Source organism: Oxyura jamaicensis, chromosome 1 (genome assembly GCF_011077185.1).
Source record: "Oxyura jamaicensis isolate SHBP4307 breed ruddy duck chromosome 1, BPBGC_Ojam_1.0, whole genome shotgun sequence".
NCBI lineage: Eukaryota > Metazoa > Chordata > Aves > Anseriformes > Anatidae > Oxyura > Oxyura jamaicensis.
Genome location: NC_048893.1, coordinates 143435300 through 143456531, shown reverse-complemented (window position 1 = coordinate 143456531; position 21232 = coordinate 143435300). Strand labels below are relative to the sequence as shown.

At 45.1% G+C, this 21232-nt stretch overlaps 2 protein-coding genes across 5 annotated transcripts in view; one reads left to right on the top strand and one right to left on the bottom strand.

Annotated features, from left to right (window-relative positions):
- COL4A2 (collagen type IV alpha 2 chain) overlaps positions 1-13790 on the bottom strand; it is a 137399-nt gene extending 123609 nt beyond the window's left edge. The window contains exons 1-2 of one of the 3 annotated variants that reach the window (XM_035317971.1): positions 13479-13790; positions 13252-13337 (exon numbers count right to left, since the gene is read on the bottom strand). In XM_035317971.1, the coding sequence (XP_035173862.1) occupies positions 13252-13337; positions 13479-13522 (130 nt within the window). In that variant the 5' untranslated portion in view covers positions 13523-13790. The remainder of the gene's footprint in view (positions 1-13251; positions 13338-13478) is intronic. The other 2 variants (XM_035317980.1, XM_035317987.1) reach the window with 2 other exon arrangements.
- An 80-nt stretch (positions 13791-13870) lies between these two features.
- Positions 13871-21232, top strand: part of COL4A1 (collagen type IV alpha 1 chain) — a 124599-nt gene continuing 117237 nt past the window's right edge. Inside the window, exon 1 of one of the 2 annotated variants that reach the window (XM_035318006.1) lies at positions 13871-14103. In XM_035318006.1, coding sequence (XP_035173897.1) covers positions 14041-14103 — 63 coding nt within the window. In that variant the 5' untranslated portion in view covers positions 13871-14040. The remainder of the gene's footprint in view (positions 14104-21232) is intronic. The other variant, XM_035317998.1, reaches the window with a different exon arrangement.

Genomic DNA, 21232 nt, shown 5'->3' with positions numbered 1-21232 from the left:
CAGCTCCATGTTCAACCCTGTCATGTTCTGGAATGGGTTAAATACCATAAACCACATATACACACAGATATCAATGTAGCAAATGTAAAACAAAATCTCATTGATAGAATTTAAAGCTAGATAAATTTGGTCCAGAAATAAGGCAAACATATGAATTTACTTATCATAGGAATCATTAACTACTGGAAAAAACTTAGCAAGTGTTGTGGTAGATTCTCAGACATAAGAATATGGGATGTAATATTTCTCTAAAACCTGTGCTGTAATTCAAACATGAATTAAACTCAGGAAATTTTCATAGCTTGCATTTTAATATAGTCTCATTCTAAAGACTCAGTGTGTCTCTGTACAACAATTTGTCACCTGAATCAACTGTACTCTATCAAACCAAGTTTCTTCTTTCAGTGGGTGACAGGTGAGGACTGCAGATAAACGAAAAAAAGACCTAATGGTTTAATGCTGTAAGTCTTAAATAAAAAAGGGTAATGTCGTGTAATGTCATAGGACTGCAATGAATATAATTCTCAGCTGGCTGCTCACATGATCATTATTTAAGTCAAACTCCAGACAAAATTTTACTGGGTAAGAACACATGCAGGTCAGAAATTTAGGGACACTCTGACTCACTCTTCCAGGACCCTATTCTGAACTTCTGGCTCCTAGAAATTAAAATTAGTAAAACATTTCTCGGCTCAAACAGACAGATATGACACAACTACAAAAACTGCAAAGCCAGAAAGTGTATATAATGCTAAGTCACTCATTATTACCTGAGGGAGGCTAGGAAAGCAAGGCTTCAGTAACTATTAACATGAAATCACATTGTCAGCACACACAGGAGGCATTTCTATTAATTGTTACCCTGAACATTAAATTCAGTTAATCCTATTGTGTTCTGTTGCATCTCCCAGAAACCAACACGAAAGGTTGAACGCTTACTGTCTAATCCAAAGTGTGCTCAAGTCCATTGATTTAAGGGAGATTTCTACAGATGTGCTGCAATCTCACTTTAAAAACTGAAAAGATAGACCATTTGATAGCACCAACTTAGATTAGATTTTTCTGTTGAACATGCTGTTCTGCTTAAAAACTGGTGGCACAAAATGGCTCTCATAACATTGCAGTTAATCATTACAAAATAGTTAAGCTGGGGAAGCATTATGCTCTTGAGTTGTTTAGACTCAAAGCAATCAGTCACATGTCCTTAACAATCAGAATCCATGCAATAATATACCAAGATCTCACACTGCTACATCTTTACAAAGTGGGCTGAATATATCATTTGGAAACATGACAGTCTGGGGGCATTTCTACTGTAGCACACGGCAACACAGTGCAGAGACCCAGAAACCTAATTTCAAAGGGTCTAACTTGGGTACGGTATCCAGCCTGAATAGCATGGGTTATAGTGCATTTATAAAACCTGCTAGAGGAATTCATTAGGAATTCACTAGGAATAAGCTGCGGAAGCACAGAGCTTACTGAAAGTAACTTTTATCTTGGCAAGCTAGCCAGCTCGGTAACCTGCAGTGATGGAAATCTGCAGACAACAGCATGCTACTGTGGGTATGGAAGGATGTAACATTTCCTTCCCTGTTACTTTTCCAAGTTAAGAGGTATTACAGATAATGTAATGCAACTGCGTCATGGACGTATGCTCTGGATTTAAGGAGGAGAAGTGTTTAACACCCTGCTTATAGGCTAACAGGGAGAACAAGTTCCCTCCACCCCTTGCCGGGCCAGGCAGTGCACACCTTCTGCATCACGTAGGCCAGGGCCCACCTGCACTGTGACTGCAGCAAGACCAACACCACCAGGATGGACAGGCAGCGAGCCCTGACTTGCTCACACTCACTGGTTATTGACCGTGGGTCTCACATTGGAGTTATGTTTTTAAGACATTCTTCTGTGTGGTTCTGCTGCTGCGGAAGCTGATGGACAGTTTGAAACTCATGCCTGAAGGAGAGCCACATGGGCCTACTACAGTGGTCCACATTTCCAGGTCTCCAGCAGGCTTAGTCCTGCACCAGAACCCCTCAGGCAGCTGCTCTCTGCTTCTACTTGTAAAATTGTGGAGCGTCCCCTTTCCTCAGGTCTTCAAGTTCTCTGGTATTTGTGTTGCTGCTTTTGGACGTGCGGAGATTTTGGGAACAGATCATCAGATCAAAAGGTCAGAAGTCTTTCCTGCTTGTGCTCTGGAGCACAGTCTTTGTGTACATTGCTCATTTGAGAGACACAAGGGACAGCTGATGTTACTGACCAGACCCTTTGAAAAGGTTAGCCAGACTATCTAAATTTACACTCAGTTCTGAAGTGTCAGAAAAAAGTAAATTTCTTCAAGCTATGGCAAAAATGAGTTGGTCTTTCATCCAAAAAAAGGAAGCAAGAAACAAGCAACCCCCTTGCACTGGATTTTAATTCAGTACTCTCTCATCCCCTTTCATAGGAAAACAGTACTCCCTTTTGACAGTCTGCAATCTTGGAAGTAGGAAGATACAGCAGAAAATTCTGGCATTGAACTCTCTGGCTGAAACAACTTGAGGGCAATCAGAGTGGACCACAAAATGAGAAAACAATGATCCCAGGCCTGGCTTCTCAACTACTGAGGAACAGCAGTTTCCTCAAAGAGAAGGGTAAGTTCATGTTTAGAGAAAAGCTGTATACAGAGGGGGATCTTGAGATGAGATGAAGAATCTTAGAAAGGTCTCTCTTTATATGATACTAAAAAAATAAAAAAGGGTAAATGGTTTTGGGAAGATGATACTTCTGTACAGATGGATAGATTACCATGGGGTTACCCATTATCACTAGGAGGTACCATGACCTTGCTTCAGTACAGAGTAAATTGTGAAAATACATGGCATGTGCACTTCTATATCCCTTTATTTCCTGAGAACGCTGAACTTTTTTCCATTATGAATTGTTCTATTCTATGACATTATATATGTGCTTGTCTTAATGCAGTATTTATTTAAAAACCTAATTGGTAGCCCCAGATTGGTAGCCTCAAGGCAGAGGCCACTCAGTCTACCTCTCATTCATAACAAATGACAGCTCTACCTCAGTTCCTCTCTCCTTTACAAATGTTAGTGGCTCTAAAGAAGATGGTGAATGATACACTAGTAACAGGGAAATCACATTCATGGAAAATGACATACCTTGAAGAATTAGTAAAAAAAATTACACTATTCCTAATTGGAGATGGTGTACTTCCAGTGAAACAGATGACCAGTCCAGGCTCTATTTAATGGAAACTGGATTTTATAACACAAAGCGTTCCCAAAATGCCAGTAAGATGTTTCTGATCTGATCATAGTAACTGTCTTATGTCCTTCCTTGGGGAAAACAATACACTAGGTGGTTGAAAGCATGAAGCCCTACTAAGGAATCATTCCTACTAATCATACTCAAGGAATCATACTACGTGAAGCATACCTACTAAGCAACACAGGACCATGTACGCATGTTGCTGTAGGGCTTGCATGGATTCCTTGTTCTGACAAACTCAAGACTACAGTCTCAGTCTTCAAAGTGATTTATGATCCAGCCTCAAGCTACCTTACTAATCACCCATCTACTCAATGGCGACCCTACGTAATACTATGTCCCTAAGGGACAATACAAACCTCAAGGAAGAGATTAGAGTTGTGAAAGCAGAGGTAATATTTGCTTGAGGTTTACTGACATCTCAGGCTATTGAACACACCTTATCAAGAATGGCTCCAACCTTATCCCTTTGAAGGCAAAGAATTTATTCCCTCCTACATAGAAAAATAATCAAAAGATCAGTATTGGTCAAAGTATGTGTTGTATGGGTGGTGTAAGATGTTTGGATCTTGATTTGATGGCATAAATTCCTAAAGGGAAATCAATATTCAAGAGAAACCTAATTTTTTCCACATCATTCCTTAGTCCATGGGCCATATGAGTTCATTTGGATAACCATTCCTTGGAAAGGGATTCAGATATAGATAGTCTGATGGCTGAAACTGTTATGAAACTGCATGAAACTGTTAACATATTCTACTCATTTGAGCCTGTTTAAGCCTATTTACTCAAGGGAAAGGGGTACTGATTACTTCAGTCTCTGGGTCACTAAAAGGCTGAAGTCCCAGGAAGTCCTCTCCTTATTCCCTGTGACTTGGGCAAAGGGTAAGGAGACTATCTTATAGGGAACTTTTTTTTTTTTTTTTTAAGGTAATATTAATAGTTTCATAGATAGGGCACAAAGGCTGTGATCTGCCAAACAATCCAAAACTGTTGCCATAGATGAGGACTGGAAAAGTAAGAAGCAAATGTAGACTGGAAACCGACACTGTGTGACTGATAAGCCTCAGTTTACAACAAATGAGGACAATTAAAACCCCTGCCTTCCACTACTCACCCAGTCTCGACTTTATTCTAAAATCAGAAGGTAAAAGCACATTTTTCACATTCCCCTCATCTGACCACTCTATGTAAATACAAAATCTCTAGAGAGAGGGAGACAGATGAAGATGTGCTGAGGTTCTCATACTTTTCAAGTACAGATGAAAGAGCAGTTGGGGAGTGCTGCATAAGCCAGAAAACAAGCCTGTAGCCAAGTGCTTGAGTACTTGAGTCACTTAGGGACTTCCTCACGTGGGAAGGACTATCTTTCCTAACACTTGGGTACGATGAAGAGGACTTGTGAATGCTTTTTTGATTCCTCTGCTTTTGCAATTTTGTGACCTGTTTCCATTTGCATATTTTTACATGCTTATTTTTGTCCATTCTTTTACTTATGTGATGCAGATAGTGACAAATATGGCATCACAACATCATGAAACATCACATAAAGCTTCAGATAAGCTATCAGGACAGGATTTACTTTACCTACTCAAGCAGGTGACATAGCAATACAATTGTGGAGCAAGCCACAAGTATTCAGAACGTTAACCACTGCCTGCATTTTCTCACAATTTCTCAGCTGCTCATAAAGCACCTTAGTTCTCATTCAGTCCTACACAGATAAAATTGCCCAACTCACTGACTTATGTGAGAAATGAGAGCAGGACCCTGATTTCCAGCCAATTAATCTGCATCGAGGTGTCACAGTCTGAGGCACACATGCTATGTCTACATTAATATATTAAATATTCCCATGCCCTGCAGCTTGACCATCTGCACTGTTTAGCTGCTAGCGAGGTCCCTTGCATGCTTTTTGCTTGGGCTAGCAAGCTTTTGATTGCTTTGCTTCAGCACTCTCTCAAGACATTTCTCAGCACAATCTAAGGACCACAGGCAGTCTGTAAGGGGCCACCCTGTTTTGCAAACGGAGGCTAATTACTAAGGCTAATGACTATTATGGACATGGACAGACTGTGCCAGCTGGCCACAAGGGCAGAGAATACACCTGGGACTCTGCGGTTTGCAGTAATGGACACAGCCAGAGAGGAAGCAGCCTGTGGGCTTTACCGAGTTAAGAGATACCAGATGTGCTGGCTACCTCATAAGCACATACAGCAGAGAGAAGATTTAGGCAACTCTATACCTTCTCTGACCATGCACCTGCAAATCACCTGGGGAAAATTCAGCTTCAGTCCCACACCACCGGGGAAACGCTTACATTTCCCTGCTCGCTTCCTTCTTCCAGCGAGCGCAACTGAAGATTTTCCAAGTGTCACGCAGAGACGCCTGGGCCGTTTTCCAGCGGGCTGTTTCTCTGGCTCCCGGCTCGGGGAGATATGCCGGCTTCCCATGCTCCGCGGCCCCAGCGGCTATTCCCAGCCCTGCGCGGGAGCAGCATTCCTTTCTGCCCACTCCCTGTGCTGAGGCTCAGCCCAGGACACGCCGGCAGCCCCGGTGGGCAGCTCCACTCTCCTTCCGGAGGGGCTCCCCAGGGCTTGGTTGGGGCACCGTGAGACTGTGACCAGGTGGCTGAACACCAATTGCCCTGGGGTCAGCGGGGCTGCAGCCCAGATGTGACATGCCTTCCTGCATCTGCTCGCAGTGTGCAAACGGGGGTTGCGCAGGCAGAGCAGGACTGAACCTCAGAGAAAGCCAACACTATGCAGAAAGTGAAGCGCACGTCAGCGGGACAGGGAAGCCTGCTGAGCTCTCCCAGCTTCCTGCATCCACCTTAAGAAGTGATTCTGCTCCCCACGGCTGCCAGGCTGCAGTTTTGCAAGCGCGGGCAGGACCCGAGCATGGTATAGGCAGCAAATCACTGATTTGTACAAACTTTTTTTCTCACCCCCCAGTCTAGAGCTCTGCACGCCCATGATGAAGAGCAGATGTTTTCTCAACCCTGCGTTTCCACAAGTCAGACATGCAGTGAGATGGCCAGGGTCCTGCTAAGTCAGGGGCTGCAGCCTCCCGAGGATGAGGACGGGCAGAAAGGCACCCGCATGGCTCTCTGCCTGTCGCACCAGCACTGGTGGCTGATATGTGGGCTCCGCAAGCTTGGCACTGCATGTAGCACTCATGAGCTCAGAGCTGTGCTTTGGGACAGAGCTGCAATCTGAGACAGTGATAGTTACTTGTTTTCTAAAGACACAAACAGAAATAAAAGGATCAACAACAACAACAAAAAACTTTTGGCAAAGTATGACAAGTAGAAGGTCTGTGTTGTATCCAGAATACTTCACTCTGCCTCAAATACTTCTTTTTACTCAGTTTGGTTACATTGTCAGAAGGTAATTTTGACCAGCAAAGAACTTTTATGAGCCTTATGAAATAAAAAGGAAAAGCATAGCTGGAATAAAAAAAAAGTTACATGGCTTCATCAGTCAATGGTGAAGGGAGGTTTGGGCATGATCTGCAGCTAAGACCTGCCAAAAAACAAGCCAAGCCCTATTTATCTGAATGATCTTCACTTGCTGAGTTCAGAAAGCTACTTCAAAATAAAGGTTGGGATTACTTAGGAATAAATAGGACATCTGAAATATCCCAAGCAAGTGTACATCATTGGGAACAGATATGATCTAAAAATTCTTCTGAACTTGCACATATAAAATTATTTAAAAAAAAACACCTGCCAATAATAGAATGCACAACACATTGCAAAATGCAGTGTATAGTTGGGAGGAAACAAACTTTGCTATTCACAAAAAGGGGGGAAAAACATTCTGAAATATAAACTACCTGGAAGAATTTTAAAGACAGACTCTCTGTGATGGACATAGTAACACACCTCTCTTCCACCAGCAAAGTATTTGCAGTGCTTCTCGGGTTACAGAGCAAAGCTTATTTTATGGGATGGAGTGGCAGTTTGCAAGGAAAGAAAGCTGTTAGTAGAAATATATATTTTTTCCTGTGCTATAAGGACTATTCTAGGTGATCAGATGAAAGTTTTTTTTTTTTTTTTTTTTTTTTAATATTTACTTATGCATTAAAACAGATGTCTGACTGAAAACTTTAATGGAGATCCTTGCCTTGGACATAAAGACATGGATTATAATGGTGAAAGGAAGACTCGGTGTCTGACCCCAGTGACCATCGCCAGCCCTGCTGACTGCTGTGGGGATGTACCAGCCTGTGAGGCCTTGTCTGCCTCTCCACCCTGGCTGACATTTCCCACCCCTAGCTCCCCTGCCCCAAGGAGCAGCACCCTGCACTGTCTCTGAGTACAGAAAGTCCTTACTACCCCTCCTTCTTGGGGTACTACACAACTGCAACGCCCTAATGGTGGAACAGCAGAAACTGCACATTATTTTACTGTGAACTGAGTCAACTGCTACTGCAATTTGTAAGAAAATAACTGTTGATAAATACCTGTAGATACTGCAAATCTTATTGAGCTTTTTGCTCCCTGGGACCAAACAAGGTATTACAAATAGTGTAAAACATTAGTTTCCTAAGGGAGAACAGGGAAGATAAACTGCAGCCTTTGGCAAGCAAAAGCGTCATAACATTCAACTGCAAGATCACCTCTGAATCCTTCAAGATCTTGGATCAGTATAATGCAATATGAAGAATGCTCTACTCTTTGCCTTAGAAAAACAAAAGGAAAGAACTGGTAAAAAATACTCTAGTTTCAGGCAAGAAAATCACTCATGAAAAAAGAAAAAGAGATCCACTCAAACAACCTGTGTTCTAAACTACTGAATCAAGATGTTTATAACAAGTGTCAGTTTATAGACATAACTGAATAAGCCACAACAGTTTTATATTTGGAGTAAGTCCATTCTGCTTACAGATTTCTTTTTTTCACAAAATTAAAATATATATATATAGATTTAGAGCCATAATGCATAAAGACTTCCTGTGGTGCAATTACTACACAGCAAAAGCCAGATACACTACTTTATAAGTTCATGGAAAAACAATGTTTAATTTTTGAAACCACTTCAGCTGCTTTCAGATAAAGGTGACAAAATAAGTAGATCCTTTTATTACATGATATTGTACCATGACAGGATTCTTGTCTCTCAGTGTCAACATTGTAACCTCTGAGAAGTATGGGAAGCTGCCAAAACTCTGTCTCTTCTACCAAATACAGTAAGACATGAGTATATCTTCTGTCATTTAATAAATCTAAAAGACAGAATTACACTGAATATTTTATTGCAAACATCCCTTGAGTGTGCTCCTTTCTACTCACAAGAAAAAGTGAGTCAAAAGTCTACGTATGACTTTCTACTGAGAGATTACAGAACAAGGGCATGTACAAGAATCTCTTTCCATTGTTAACACCAGAGAGACAAAGTATATTGCTTCTGGGGTATCCAGTTCTTGCATGAGTAACTTTAACCAGTGTTACAGCATATGCCTGTATACAAAGATTGGTCTGATTTAATACACATAGACGTGGCAGAAATCTACCTAGGAAGAATGATTAATTCATAAGAAATTAGGCTGAGCATTGGTCTCATAGGCATGACAGCTAAAAAGAATAACACTAAGTATTTGAGGAATAATAAGGGAGTGTAACATTTAAGGAAACACTTACTGATGAGTGGAGCAGACAGCATATGAGAAAGAAAGAACCAGAAGAAAGGAATTCACAGCTATAGAACAAGACTATTTCCTCATATATAATACTTCCAGAGAGTGTGTTAGTCTGCCTGACATCTTAAAGGTGCTGTCAGGTGAAATCCTGGCTCTGATCAAGAAAAAAAATCCCATTTGGGCAGCCATCCTGCTGCCCATCTACAGCATGATGCACACTGTAACACTTGTCATGATGGGGACACCACTGCCAGATCAAGGCATGACGGTGCCAGTGGAAGTGAGGGGTTGTGCCTCCTGCAGCTGCCTGTAAACCACTTATTTCACTCAGGACTCCTCACAGTTCTTTAATAGAGTTGCTGCTTCTTCACATCTTTGTGACTGAAAACAGAAAGAGTCCTCTCCAAACTACCCAATAATTCTTTCAGGGTTCAAAGAAATAGTGAATAAAGTGATCAGATATATTGGGAGGCTCCCCTAAATGATGTTTTTTTCCTTTTTTTTTTTTTTTTTTTTTTCCCACATATCATTATTCCAATTTTTCTTATAAAACACCACTGTTATTGAAAGATGAACTAAATTGTACACTCAGCTAAACAGACACGAAAAGGCATGACTGCAAGCTGGTGGAATTTTCCCAAATCACCCCATTGCAGTGGTGAGATGAAGTTGTTCTAAAATAGGACTGCCACATTTCTCTTTGGGAGATTTACTAGACAGAGCTATTTCTGAATTAGTGCACCTGTAAGGAGTCCGATATTTGCAGGAAGTGATGGGCTCACTTTGCATGCACTAAGGAGTGTAGCAGAAGACTTCGGTAAGTCAGACTGACTACTCATTCCTATGTCACCTGTGCAGTATGCATGGAGTATCCTATTTTGTACACTGTGATCTTGGTGCATGCATTTGCAGTGGACATGGCCAGCAGGGTGGGCTGGGTGATTGATCCACCCTAGCCTCTTTTGGCCTGGAAATCCTGGGTCAACAAAAAAAGTCCTCCTATTTCCACCAGATAAAAGTTTCCAGATGGAAACAAATGGCACACATCTGGGAAACCTTGGATATATGATAGCTGTAGAGCACTGACACTGAGCATCAACTAGTGTTAGCAACCTCGTTTTGCTACAAAGTCAGCAGAAAGAATAGCACTGTTGGCTTTATCCTCTCTTTTTAGGGCTTGTTGCCCTCTTTGATGCCATCCCCCCAAATATATCCCTTCATGATATCACAGAAGTAAACAGAAGCAGATTTTGTGCACTACTTTGAGTCTATATTCTTTCTACATAAATCTCTCTATACATCTACATATGTTGTTCTTTTGAAATTCCTGTCATTTGTGATTGGCTACTTGCAGTTATTTTTGCAAATGTTATTCTAACTTACTTTCTTTTGTCTTTCTTTCTTTAGTCTGACATTCATTCCCTTCTTTTCTATGATTCCACTGCTCTCACCTGCATTTAGCTTTTTTTAAAAAAAGTGATTTTCATTAGGAGCAGTTTAAAAAAATATACTAAGGGGGCACCAATAAGGTCATCAAATGTTAGAAAGCAACTCAGAAAGAAGTGTGCTTTGGGAAAGACAGGAAAAAATCATCATCAGTAGAAGGTATATTCTCTCTGAAAAGGAAAAAAAAAAGTATTTTGGATGCAATACACTTGTAGTAAGAGAAACGGAGAAATTTGTGAACTTGGCTAAACTTTGGGTAGTCAACACAATTTTATTTAAGCCAGATGAACATTTAAATCTACAATTTAGAACGGTTCCAAATTTCTTTGAGGCCTTTAACATCACCAGCCAGCAGATGCCAAAGACTGCTAAAGATAACTGGGGCCTGACCCACTCCAATTGGCCGTCTCCCCTAGTATTTCCATCCAGGGACTTCTCTTCCCTAGCTCTCTTCGAGCCTGAAACTGGAGTCCTCTCCCCTGGCCAAAGACACCATTACTTCTGCCCCGATCTGCTGATATTCTAAACATCCTCTTTCTTTTTTCTTCCTCTCATTTCTTTCTCTGCTCAGAAACATCCACTCCGTAGCAGCTACAACAGTCTGCCAGACACGGTGTCCAGTCAAATGCTCTGGGTTCCCTTCTTTCTCTCTCTCTCCTTGCTGGCTTTCTCCTTCATTTCATTCCAGTGTCCTCCTATATATAATGTCACTCATTCAGCAATGCTTACCTCCACCGACTGGAACCCATTCACATACATGGCTGTTGAATTCAGCTGCTCTGCTTGCCTTATTACAGGCAGAACAATGATTTTTAAGATCTGGTCTAACAGTCTTTGATAATTCATAGCGATTCTTGATGATGACTGCCAACTGCCCACCTGCAAGTACTCGGGTGCTGCTGCTTCCCACACGTCTGCTTTGTCACTTTGCAGACACATTCAGACAGGGGCTGTCGCTGCGAGGAGCGAGCTGCCCGCCTCTCACCCCCAGCTGCTGGCTCCCAGGGCTGTGACAGCCCATGTTTCCATGAATGCACATGGCGATCTGATCAAGGCTAAAGTTAGCTCTCCACACTCTTCTCTTTCTGGGGGCTGGTTAGTTTAAACCAATAATTTTCCAGTTCTGCTCGCCACATGACTATAGAAAGATCAGTGCTGGCTGAGGGAAGGGAGGGGCACTTGGGTGGAAAATGGGATAAATACTTTTGGTAGCAATGCGGCTCTAATTCTTCATGGAAAGATGATCATACTTCCTCACTCACATGCACAGGAGTGTTGCATCTCCTAAGCAGCTGCGGCTATAGAACTGCTCATCAGGGAAACCGGACCTCCACAGAAGCCAACTTAATCTTCCATGAAATTCTGAGGAAAACATCACTTTCAAGGACATTCAAGGAGCCATGACCAGACTGCATGCACTAACTTGAGGAGGTAGCTCAGATACCTCCTTGGTATCCCTCTGCATTAACCCTGCAGCCTGCAGTCTACAAGCAAGAACACGAAGGAGAATAAATCATCCCATGCTATGGCTAAAGCTCAGGTATCATGCTACGCGCTCTGCAGCACACCTTCAGAAAAAGAAGAGGCAAACCACAAATGACACTGTTTCAGGTCAACTGATCCCAATGATTTCATTACCGGACCTAAAATGCTTGCATTGTCATCAGCCTGTTCTGGTTTCAATAGCACATGGTAGCATCATTCCTTTCGCGCAACTCAGCAGAAGGATGACGCCACCAAAAGATCGTGGCACAGAAAAATAGCACATAACACTTGAGGGCCTCACTCGCTGCCCTTCCTGTGGGGCTATGGGTCTTGTCTGCCAGCTTTTGCTTGGCCACGATGAGGAAAAACACCCCACCTGGCACAACCAACCATGCAGACCAAAAGGCAAACTGCAGCAACAATCGTGTGCCACAATACCTGCTGCAAAATCCCTGATATTTTCTGCTTCTTAAGACATTATGCCATCTCCCTGCAAAGACATAACCACACCAGGTATCTAAGAAGAGTGTAAAGTAATAATAAAAGGGGTAAAAGCTGCAGAGAGTGGAATTAAAATATAAGTAGGATAGCTCTTAAAAAAAGGTAATTGAGGTGCAACTTGCCCTCGCACATGACCCCCATTTGGTAGCTGGCAGATGTGGCCACAAGCCAAGTCTCAGCAGCCTTGCAGTCTGCAGCATTCAGGCCTGATCCAAAGCCTACTCTCAATAAAGAAAATCTTCCCAGTAAATTCACCAAGCTTTGGGACAGGCATATTCACACTGTTCCAGTTCTTTCACAGCCTCGTGACAGTGACCGGAGAGTTAAAATTACTTCTGTTTACATCAACACGTCGAGCAGATGGTCACAATCACCTATTACAACATTGAACTTACTGTTTTTGATTTTTTGGGGTTTAATGGTTGAAACAACAATGTATTCATTATCATGTCTGTGACTTGTAAAATGAAGCCACAGGTTCAGATTCTCAGTGCTCAGATGAGGTCTGCACTTAACTGAAGGCATTTCACCTGTAGGTTAACCTCCCCCAAGTACCCCCCCGGTATCTACAGCACCGCATTTTTGTCCCACCCATCTGCCCTGGTGCTTTTCATATGAAAATGAAGATGTCTTGGGGCTTGCTTCTAATCACTCGCTGTTACTTTAACAGCTTACCCAGCCTGAGCAAAAGTAACCGTGGAATACGTCAAAGCACCTGACAGCGAAGTCTTAGGCTTCTCTGCTAGACATTGCGCTGTTGACGGCAGTAATCTGCCAGGCTTGCGGGGCTGATTTCTTGTTGTTTCTTTTAACGGCACGATAGATAAGCCATCTGGCAAAGGAAAGCGCAGTTCCTCAACTCGCCGGTGCCAAGGGAACTGCTTCTGCCTTCCCCCTCCTCGGTAAGAGTCGCACGGCGTTTTGTTGTACTTACAGCATCTACTCTGACGGCTGACAGCACCACCTCCAGCAGGACCAACACGACCCCCAGATCCCTGCACGGAGAGGGGAACAAGCTCAGTGTTGTTGCAAGCGAGCACAAACACAAGCACGTGATAGACCTCCGCGGCTCACGGTGACAAGGCGACTTCGGAAAAAGTTGTTCCCCGCAGCCCACCCCGGGCGGATTTACTTACTGACAAACCAAACCACGCGCGCTGGGAAGCTGCGCGATGTCCATCGTCGCTCCTTCCCAGCCCGGGGGCTCCGCTCACGGCTTCCTCTCGCTGCCGGGTCGTCCCCTGCGAGCCGAGCCCGGCCGAGCCGAGCCCGCTCCCGACGTCGGGCACCCTCCGGAGCTCGGCGAGGCGCTGCCGGGGGGGGGGGCTCGCAGCCGCCCTGCCCGTCCCGGCCCCTGCCCCTGCCCCGCTCCGCTCCTCTCCGCGCCCTCCCGGGCGGCCGCGGCGGTGTGGGGCGAGGAAACGGCGCCGCTCCCCCCGCCGCCCGCCCGCACCCACCCGCGGCGGGCGGAGGAGGAGGAGGAGGAGGAGGAGGAGGAACCGCGGGGAGCGGGCGAGGTTGCGCGCTCTCAGGGTCTCCGCCCGGGGGGAGGAGAGGGGGCTGCCGCCGCCCATCGGTTACGGCGAGGCGAGTCCCTCGCATTGCAGGCGCCGCGGCCGCCACGGAGGGGAGAGGCACGGCTGTGGGGCCGGCCCCGCGGAGCCCCCACGCCGAGCCGCCGGCACGGTGCGCGGCAGCATGCGGCTCTGGCTGGGCTTCGGGTTGCTGCTCAGCGCCGAGCTCGGCGCCGTGGCCGCCGCGGTGAGTACGAGGGGGCTGCCCCCGCGCCCCCATCGGAGCCCTTTCCGTGGGAACGGGACCCGAAGGACCGGGGATCCCCCGGAATCGCGTGGGGGGTCTCCACGGGTGGGGAGAACCGGCGGCCAGGTGGGGGACCGGAGGGGATGCCCGGCTGCCCCGCCGCCGCCCTGCGCGGGTGCGGAGCCGGACCGAGCGCGGGGCGCCGCGGGATGGCCGCGGGGTCTGGGTCCGGGTCTGGGTCTGGGTCCGAGCTCCGGGCACGGCCCCGCCGCGGTCTCGCTGCCCCTCGGCTCCTCGGGGAACAGCTCGGGGTTGGGAGGGAGGATGGAGAGCGCAGCCGGGACCTAAAGCAGCGAGGGCGCCCGGAGAGTGATAAACAAAACAAAACAAAACAGAAAGGTGAGCTTTTGCAGGGAAAAACAACGACAAAAAAAAATCAGTTGGCTGCTTGGATTCAAAGCGTTGTGGTCGCTGCCTTTGACCCCTGCGATGGGCAGCCGGCTGGAGACCAGGAAGGATTCTGATGTTAATGATTAAAGTTCAGTTCTGGCACCTTTCCCGACAGAGCAAGATTCAGCTGCAGACATGTAAAATCGAAAGTATGCAAGTAGTCTGAAAGTTTTGCTAAGGGAGCTAATTTTATCCCTGAGATATTAGCTACCCTCTGTCCTTAAGTTAAAGGACTGTTTCCTGGCGCTCCTGAAGTATTTTGCAGTCCCTCGGACCTTCCCTCCCCTAAGCAAAGGCAGTTGACATGATAATGTGAACTCGGTCATCTTCTCATGGTCTCTGGTTTCTTGCTTTTGGGGAGTTCGACTCCATAGTAGTGAAATCCAGGGGTGCAGAAAACTTCAGAAGGCACGGGCAGGTGGGTTGTTTGTCACATTCCCTGCCGTAAATGTAAGATCTGGCATTTTAAGCAGTGAAGGAGGTAGCAGAGAGGGTCATTGTAAACTTGTTTTCTGCAGAAAGCAAGTTCTATATTGAACTGCTTTTTCTGTGTGACCATGGGGATGGTATCTATGCGTTGGATCAGCTGAAGTCAGAAATGCACTGAACTTCTGACGTCTGATCTGTTGCTCCTAGGCTGATAGTATCAGGCTCACAGTGATGGCAGTAAATCACTTGGTGATGCACCTTTGGGATGATTCACCCATCATTTGGCATTAAACTGTCTTCCTTTCAGGATATAATTAAATATAATTAATTAGAATCTTTTGAGGTAAATCATTCATGTTTGAGTTCTGAATTTGGTATTCCTAGAGGTATAAATGTCTCTCTGTGAAATATGTTCCCACCTTGCACAGTTTAAGGGAAGTCATTGGGTAAACCAAGGCTGCCAGTCACAGACAGACAGCTGCGTGAGGAAGACCTGCACATTAAAAGAAAATTTGAGCATTAATATCAGTTATACAATTTCAGGTCTTCAATAGCAACCCTGAATTAATTTAGAGTTGTCTTGTGTGCACAGGATAAATTGCTGTATTCAAATGAAGGCTCCTAAATGCAATCTGGAGCTGTTAATTATGTTACGGGGCTGTCACACTATTAACCACTTTTTCTGTGCTATGCTGGCTGCAGATTGCTCCCGATCGGTGCCACCAGGAAACACAAGCATGCCATGGAAGCTGAGCTCCTTGCGGCTTTATTGCCGTGGATGAACTTTCAGCCATGCACGGGTGGCCTTTCGCTGAGTGCCGTTCTGCCAGCACCGTCCCCAGCAGCTCCCCAAAGGCGCTGGGGCCTGCTTCTCTCTGGAGAGCCCAGAGCTGGCTTGGTGCTTGGTGCGCCCGGGTAATGGCGGCCGAGTGGGGCTGTCCCATGGGCCTCGTTCTCCTGCTTTCTGAGGGCTGGCGGGGCTGGCCTTGCGCTCACGTTGTCCTCGGCCAAACGTGTCCCTGCTGCTCGGTTGTTCTGTTTATGTTTGTGCAGTGGTTGTGTTAAAAGAGGGCTGTGTGGTAGGAGAGGTTGCATGCAGTGCTGGGGGCGACAGGCTGAAGGAAGCAGCTGGTTTTTTCCTGCCCTGAAATAGCTTGTATCAGCTAGATGAAAAAAAAATCATTATATTTGTGCAGCCACTGTCTTGTCATGCTCTTAGTCATCCTGTGGCCTTCATCACAGAATCACTGAGGCTGGGGGCACCTTGCAGAACAACTCATCCAAACCCGGTCCAGAGCAGGCTCACCTATAGCAGGCTGCTCAGGGCTGTGTCCTGTGGGGTTCTGAGCACCTCCAAGGATGGAGACTCCACAGCCCCTCTGTGCAACCTGTCCCAGTGCTCAGTAGACATGTGTCTTCATAGTTCTCCTCGTGGTTGTGCAGGAGTGACTAGCTAAAACTTGAGGTCATGTCAGCGAGGGCAAATGTAGCAGAAGCAGTTTGTGCTATGTTGCTCGCAGGGATTCTGCACAGTAACAGGGCCAACAGTAAAAAACTCTTTTTATCACTGACTTACTCATGATTAAATACATACAAGGAGATTTGGACGGACTGCTCTCATGTCGGCATTTGATGCAGCAAAGCCAGCCTTGAGCCAGCTGCTGTCAGGATCCCGTGCCTTACTGCACAACAGCGGACCACTCCTTCGCAGCTCCCATGGGGACCTTGCCAGGGTGTGAAATGGCACTACAAAGTGCACCCACGTGTGGCACTGGAAGCTCAAAGCGTTTTATGTTGACCCATTTTCACTGAAATATTAATTAGCTGATTTGGGCTTTTGTACTCTTCTGTGTTTTTCTCAGGATATTCATTTTCAAGTTGCAAGGGGAGCAGAGCAGAAGACAGGGCAGCAGTTTATGGTGTTTTCAGGTCAGACTGAGAGAGAGCTCCCATGAGGCGGTTACAGGAGAAACTTGTTTTGATGGATCTCTGCAGGGGCTCTCATTTCTGACACTCTTCAAGCTGCCGCTTCCTTTGGAGAAAGTCTGCTTCCTAGCATTAGTACTGCTTGGTTGAGAGATGACAATGCCATGGAAATCCTGGTTTCGTGTTTTGATACCCTCTCCACACCACTGCAGATGCCTTCTGTGTGTTTTCCGAAATGGAGCAAGATCTCCTGGCTGCATTTAAGTACCGGGGCAGATCAGCTTTAACAGGAGCAGGCGGGGTGCTGGTGGGAGGCCAGGAGATCCCTGTCCCCAGGTGAGCCCTGCCTGGTGTGTGTGCCCCAGCAGAGGCTGGGATGAGGCTGCTCTGCCCTGTCACCCTCACGCCTTCCTCTCGTCACTCTCCTGTTTTGAAATCATAAAAACACAACCAACCAACCAAACAAAAAAACCCTGCTCCCAACTAGTCTGAATGATTTTTCTGTTCTGATTATGTTAAAAGCAGTTTATTGAGATAAAGGTAGGTAAACCAAGGGCAGATAAAAGAAATGACTAAAGAGGCCTGGATGACTGACAGCAGTTCACTTGGGTTTGCTTTTACTAGTGAAATCAGGCTATGTTGGGCACCTGCCTTCTGTAGCCTTTCATGCCTAGCACTGTGACTGTCTTTGGTGTTGAGAGACTCAGCTCACCTCTCCCTCAAGGCCATTTTGAGATCCTTGTCCATAAATGACCTCAAGGACTTGTCTTGTTGATGCTAAGAGCACTTCTAACAAACCCTGGCAAGTTTTAGTTCAGGATGGAGATATGGTTACTGTAATTCAGAAGATGTGACCAGAAGGAGAGACCCAAATGACTTCCACAGAGTTAAGCACCTCCCAGGCTAGAAGGCATCCCTGAGAAATGGGAGATGAGGGTTGGTTCCCCCTGCAAGGCTGTGGTGGGACACAAGAAGGTGTGAAGAAGGACAGCACTCTCCCTTGCTCCTGTAGGAGCTGGGTGTTCTGATAGGAAGGGGTATGGAACTGGTGGTGGTAGATGGTGCACTGCAGAGAGAGATGAGAGCATGGGCAGGAATGTGGCCTTCCAGCTGGGAGACTCAGAAGTCATCTCCTCCCATGTAATTCCTAGTGTGGTCTGTAGCCTTGTTGTTCCAGGAACTGCACTTGCCCAGGAGGTGGGAGAGGTGGATGAATCCCTCTGGACAGAAGGGGAATTGAGATGAGTTGCCCAGCTCCCCCAGGGACACCCCTGTTGCATGAGAAGGGCATAGTGGTGGCTGCTCCTCCAACCCTATGTCAGAGCAAGAGTAACCCAGTTCTGCATCCCTCAGGTATTTGAGGTTGGCTACTTGCATATAGGAGAGGGACTGTGGCCTCAGAGCTGAGCTAGCACATGGTTGTGAGCAGTGGTTCTGGGAGGGGAGAGTGTGGCAGGGGTCTAGAGAGGCGGGTTGCTTCAGGAGAACATACGGGGTTGCTGCAGGCTGTGTTTGAGCACCACCAGCTGAGCACGCTGGTGACAGAGATCTCAGCCAGCCTCCCTCCCCAAGCAATCCTGACTCATCTTCGTCAGCCCCCTCCCGCAGCCAGCTGCTCAGCGTCAGCAGGCGCAAGTGCATTTCTGAACCGTCATCCCAAGTAGCACAGTTCTCACTTCTGGATGCTCACGTGTGTTCAGTGTCTTCAGAACTACTGCAGTATTTCATTGCAGCTCATCTGCTTAGCGTTTGTAGTCCTGGGATATATAGTTAGGTTGTATGTGGTTGGAGGTTATGCTGGTTGTATATGCTGACAGTTGCCATGATCACGTAGAGAAATGTAGGATAGCTGCTTTAGGCAGCTAAGACAATTGTTTAAAAATGTCAGAAACCATCTCTAGGGATAGGCTTGTGAATATTGTTCTTTTTATAGAACTAGACTAAACAAGATTCAACAACCTCAACATGAGAATAAATGGACTTACTTCACCAGTGTTTAAAAGTTACGTAGCGCTCCCTTCCCAGAATTTCCGCTGATATTACAACGGCGTTTGACACCTTGCAAAATATGGCCAAAGGGAGAAATTTGGGCATGGGCTACAACCTGACTGAAATAGGAACCAGTGTAGATAGGGAGTAGTTGAATATATGAAGCACTGCTGCAATTTAACGATGTTTGTGGGAAGATACATTTTGACTTCTCTGGGTTGTGGCTGGCTGGGATTATTCTTGGTAATTTAATACATCAGAAAAGTATGTGGCATTAGCCCTCCAAGAGTCTTTATATAGCAGTATCTTGGACAATGTGGACATAAAATACAGAACAAATTAAAACATTGTTGACATATATCAGTTACTGTCATTGTGCCATTCTAATCTGCAGTGGCTTTCAGTAAAGAGAAAGGCAAATGTGTATTTTATAAATATTATAAGTAGAAAATACAACAACAACAACAACAACAACAAAACACAACAAAAAACAAAGCATGGTCTGCCATTACTCTCTGACATGTATAAACAGATAAAGAATGATCAAAAGATTTAATCAGAAAAAATGTGTCTATTTCACCTTTATGTTTCTACTTAGTATAGAGAAAAATACATGTATACAACTAATCGGATTGAGTAAGTATTTCTGAGCTGAAAAGATGACTGTTTAACCTCCATTTATCTTTGAGATATTCTCTTAGAGAAAGGCAGAGCCTGGATAAATGTTCTAAAGAAAAAAAAAGTGTGTACTTAAAAGCACCTTTGCTTCCAGTTCCTCGTACTTCTGGATACTCTATTCTGCTCTAGATTCAGTTCTTACTGCTTTACTTGATCAAGTGTCTCAACTGGGTGTTTCTTTGGAAGCCTGTTACAGCCTGCATCCCATTGTGCCTACCTCCATCCTATTTCCAACCCAGGCAAAAACCACAGGAAGCCTTAAGGTTGAATTAACTCTTTATAGCTTAGGTGAATGTGTGGTGATGGTAGGAAATACCCCTCCTCACCTCGGATTTGCCAGGTTGTAAGGATATGAAACTTTGTACTGACAAAGTCTGGGTTCAGACAATAATTGTGGTGCTGCTTGTATACCTGTGCTGCAGAGTTTCAGTAGTATTGGTGTATCACTGGTCCAAGGTGTTGCTGTGTTGCAGCAGGCAACAGGTGCTGTGGGAGCCTGGGAATCCTCTTGGATAGAGATGAGTCAGCCTGGCCTCACAACCCACAAAAAAAGCTTTTTTTTTTTTTTTTTTTTTTTTTTCCTGGAGAGTGTAATATTACAGAAAAGGCATGGCCAAAGATGAAAAGAGAAAAGCCAGAGGAAAATGTGAAGAAGATGGATTTTCTTCTTTTTAAATTGCCTTCTTGTATCCACACACGTTTTCTGAAATAAATGGCATAAGATTTTCTGAAGTTGTGCCAATCTAATTCATAGAAAGTGTAGCTGTGTTTTTAACACAGCTATTCCGTTTGTTTTATGGAATATTATGTAGGCTGGGGTTTTTGGGTGGATCCAAGAGATCTACTAAACATCCTCTGTTCCCCTCCTTTCCTCTGCCTTTTCTGTCTGTGCACGCTCCTGCTGCCTTTACCTTCACGGCTCCTGTTGCTGGCAAACAGCCCCTTGCAGGGTCTGAGGAAGGGTGTGCATCACCAGCAGAACAATGCAGTGCACAAAACAAAAAGTGCTGTCAAGCGTGTGGGGTAAACAAATTGCAAAGTAATCATTCATTTTCTTTCATCTTTTTGTGGCTTTCATCCGCTAGTAACCGTGACAGATACAACATTTTGAGATGAAGGTTTTCAAGATGGCTGAGGAGGAGCTGGTGGAATAAATGATCAAAGTTACGAAAATACCAAAATTAATTTCAATCTCTATAACTGGGAAGCAAAAATAGGATTTTAGGTAAGATTTTGTCAACCCAGTGGAGAACTTTGTGCAGCTGTTAAAGTAGTAACAGAAGCAATGTGCTAAAAAGCCTGGATTTATAGACTCTGTACTTCATCTCTGAACTGAGATATGATGAAAACCACAAATTAGTTCTGGATGTTGAATTTCTTTGAAAGCTGCCAGAAGTCTAGTGGTGTTCCCCTGCACATGCTAGAAGAAAATGACTTGAGGTGGCTAACATTGCATCTCCTCTACCACATTTTAAAAAACAAGCCTTTTCTCTGCCCCTGTTCTTCTCAGCTGCTGTGCAGTTTATGATCCCTCTGGCCACACGAAAAGTGGTTTCACTTCACCTGTCCTTCTAGCCAATGTGCCCTTGTGTATGTCTTCTTGTATTTGATAATGTTGCCTTTGCATCCTAGTTTAGTGGATGGATGATGGATGTGT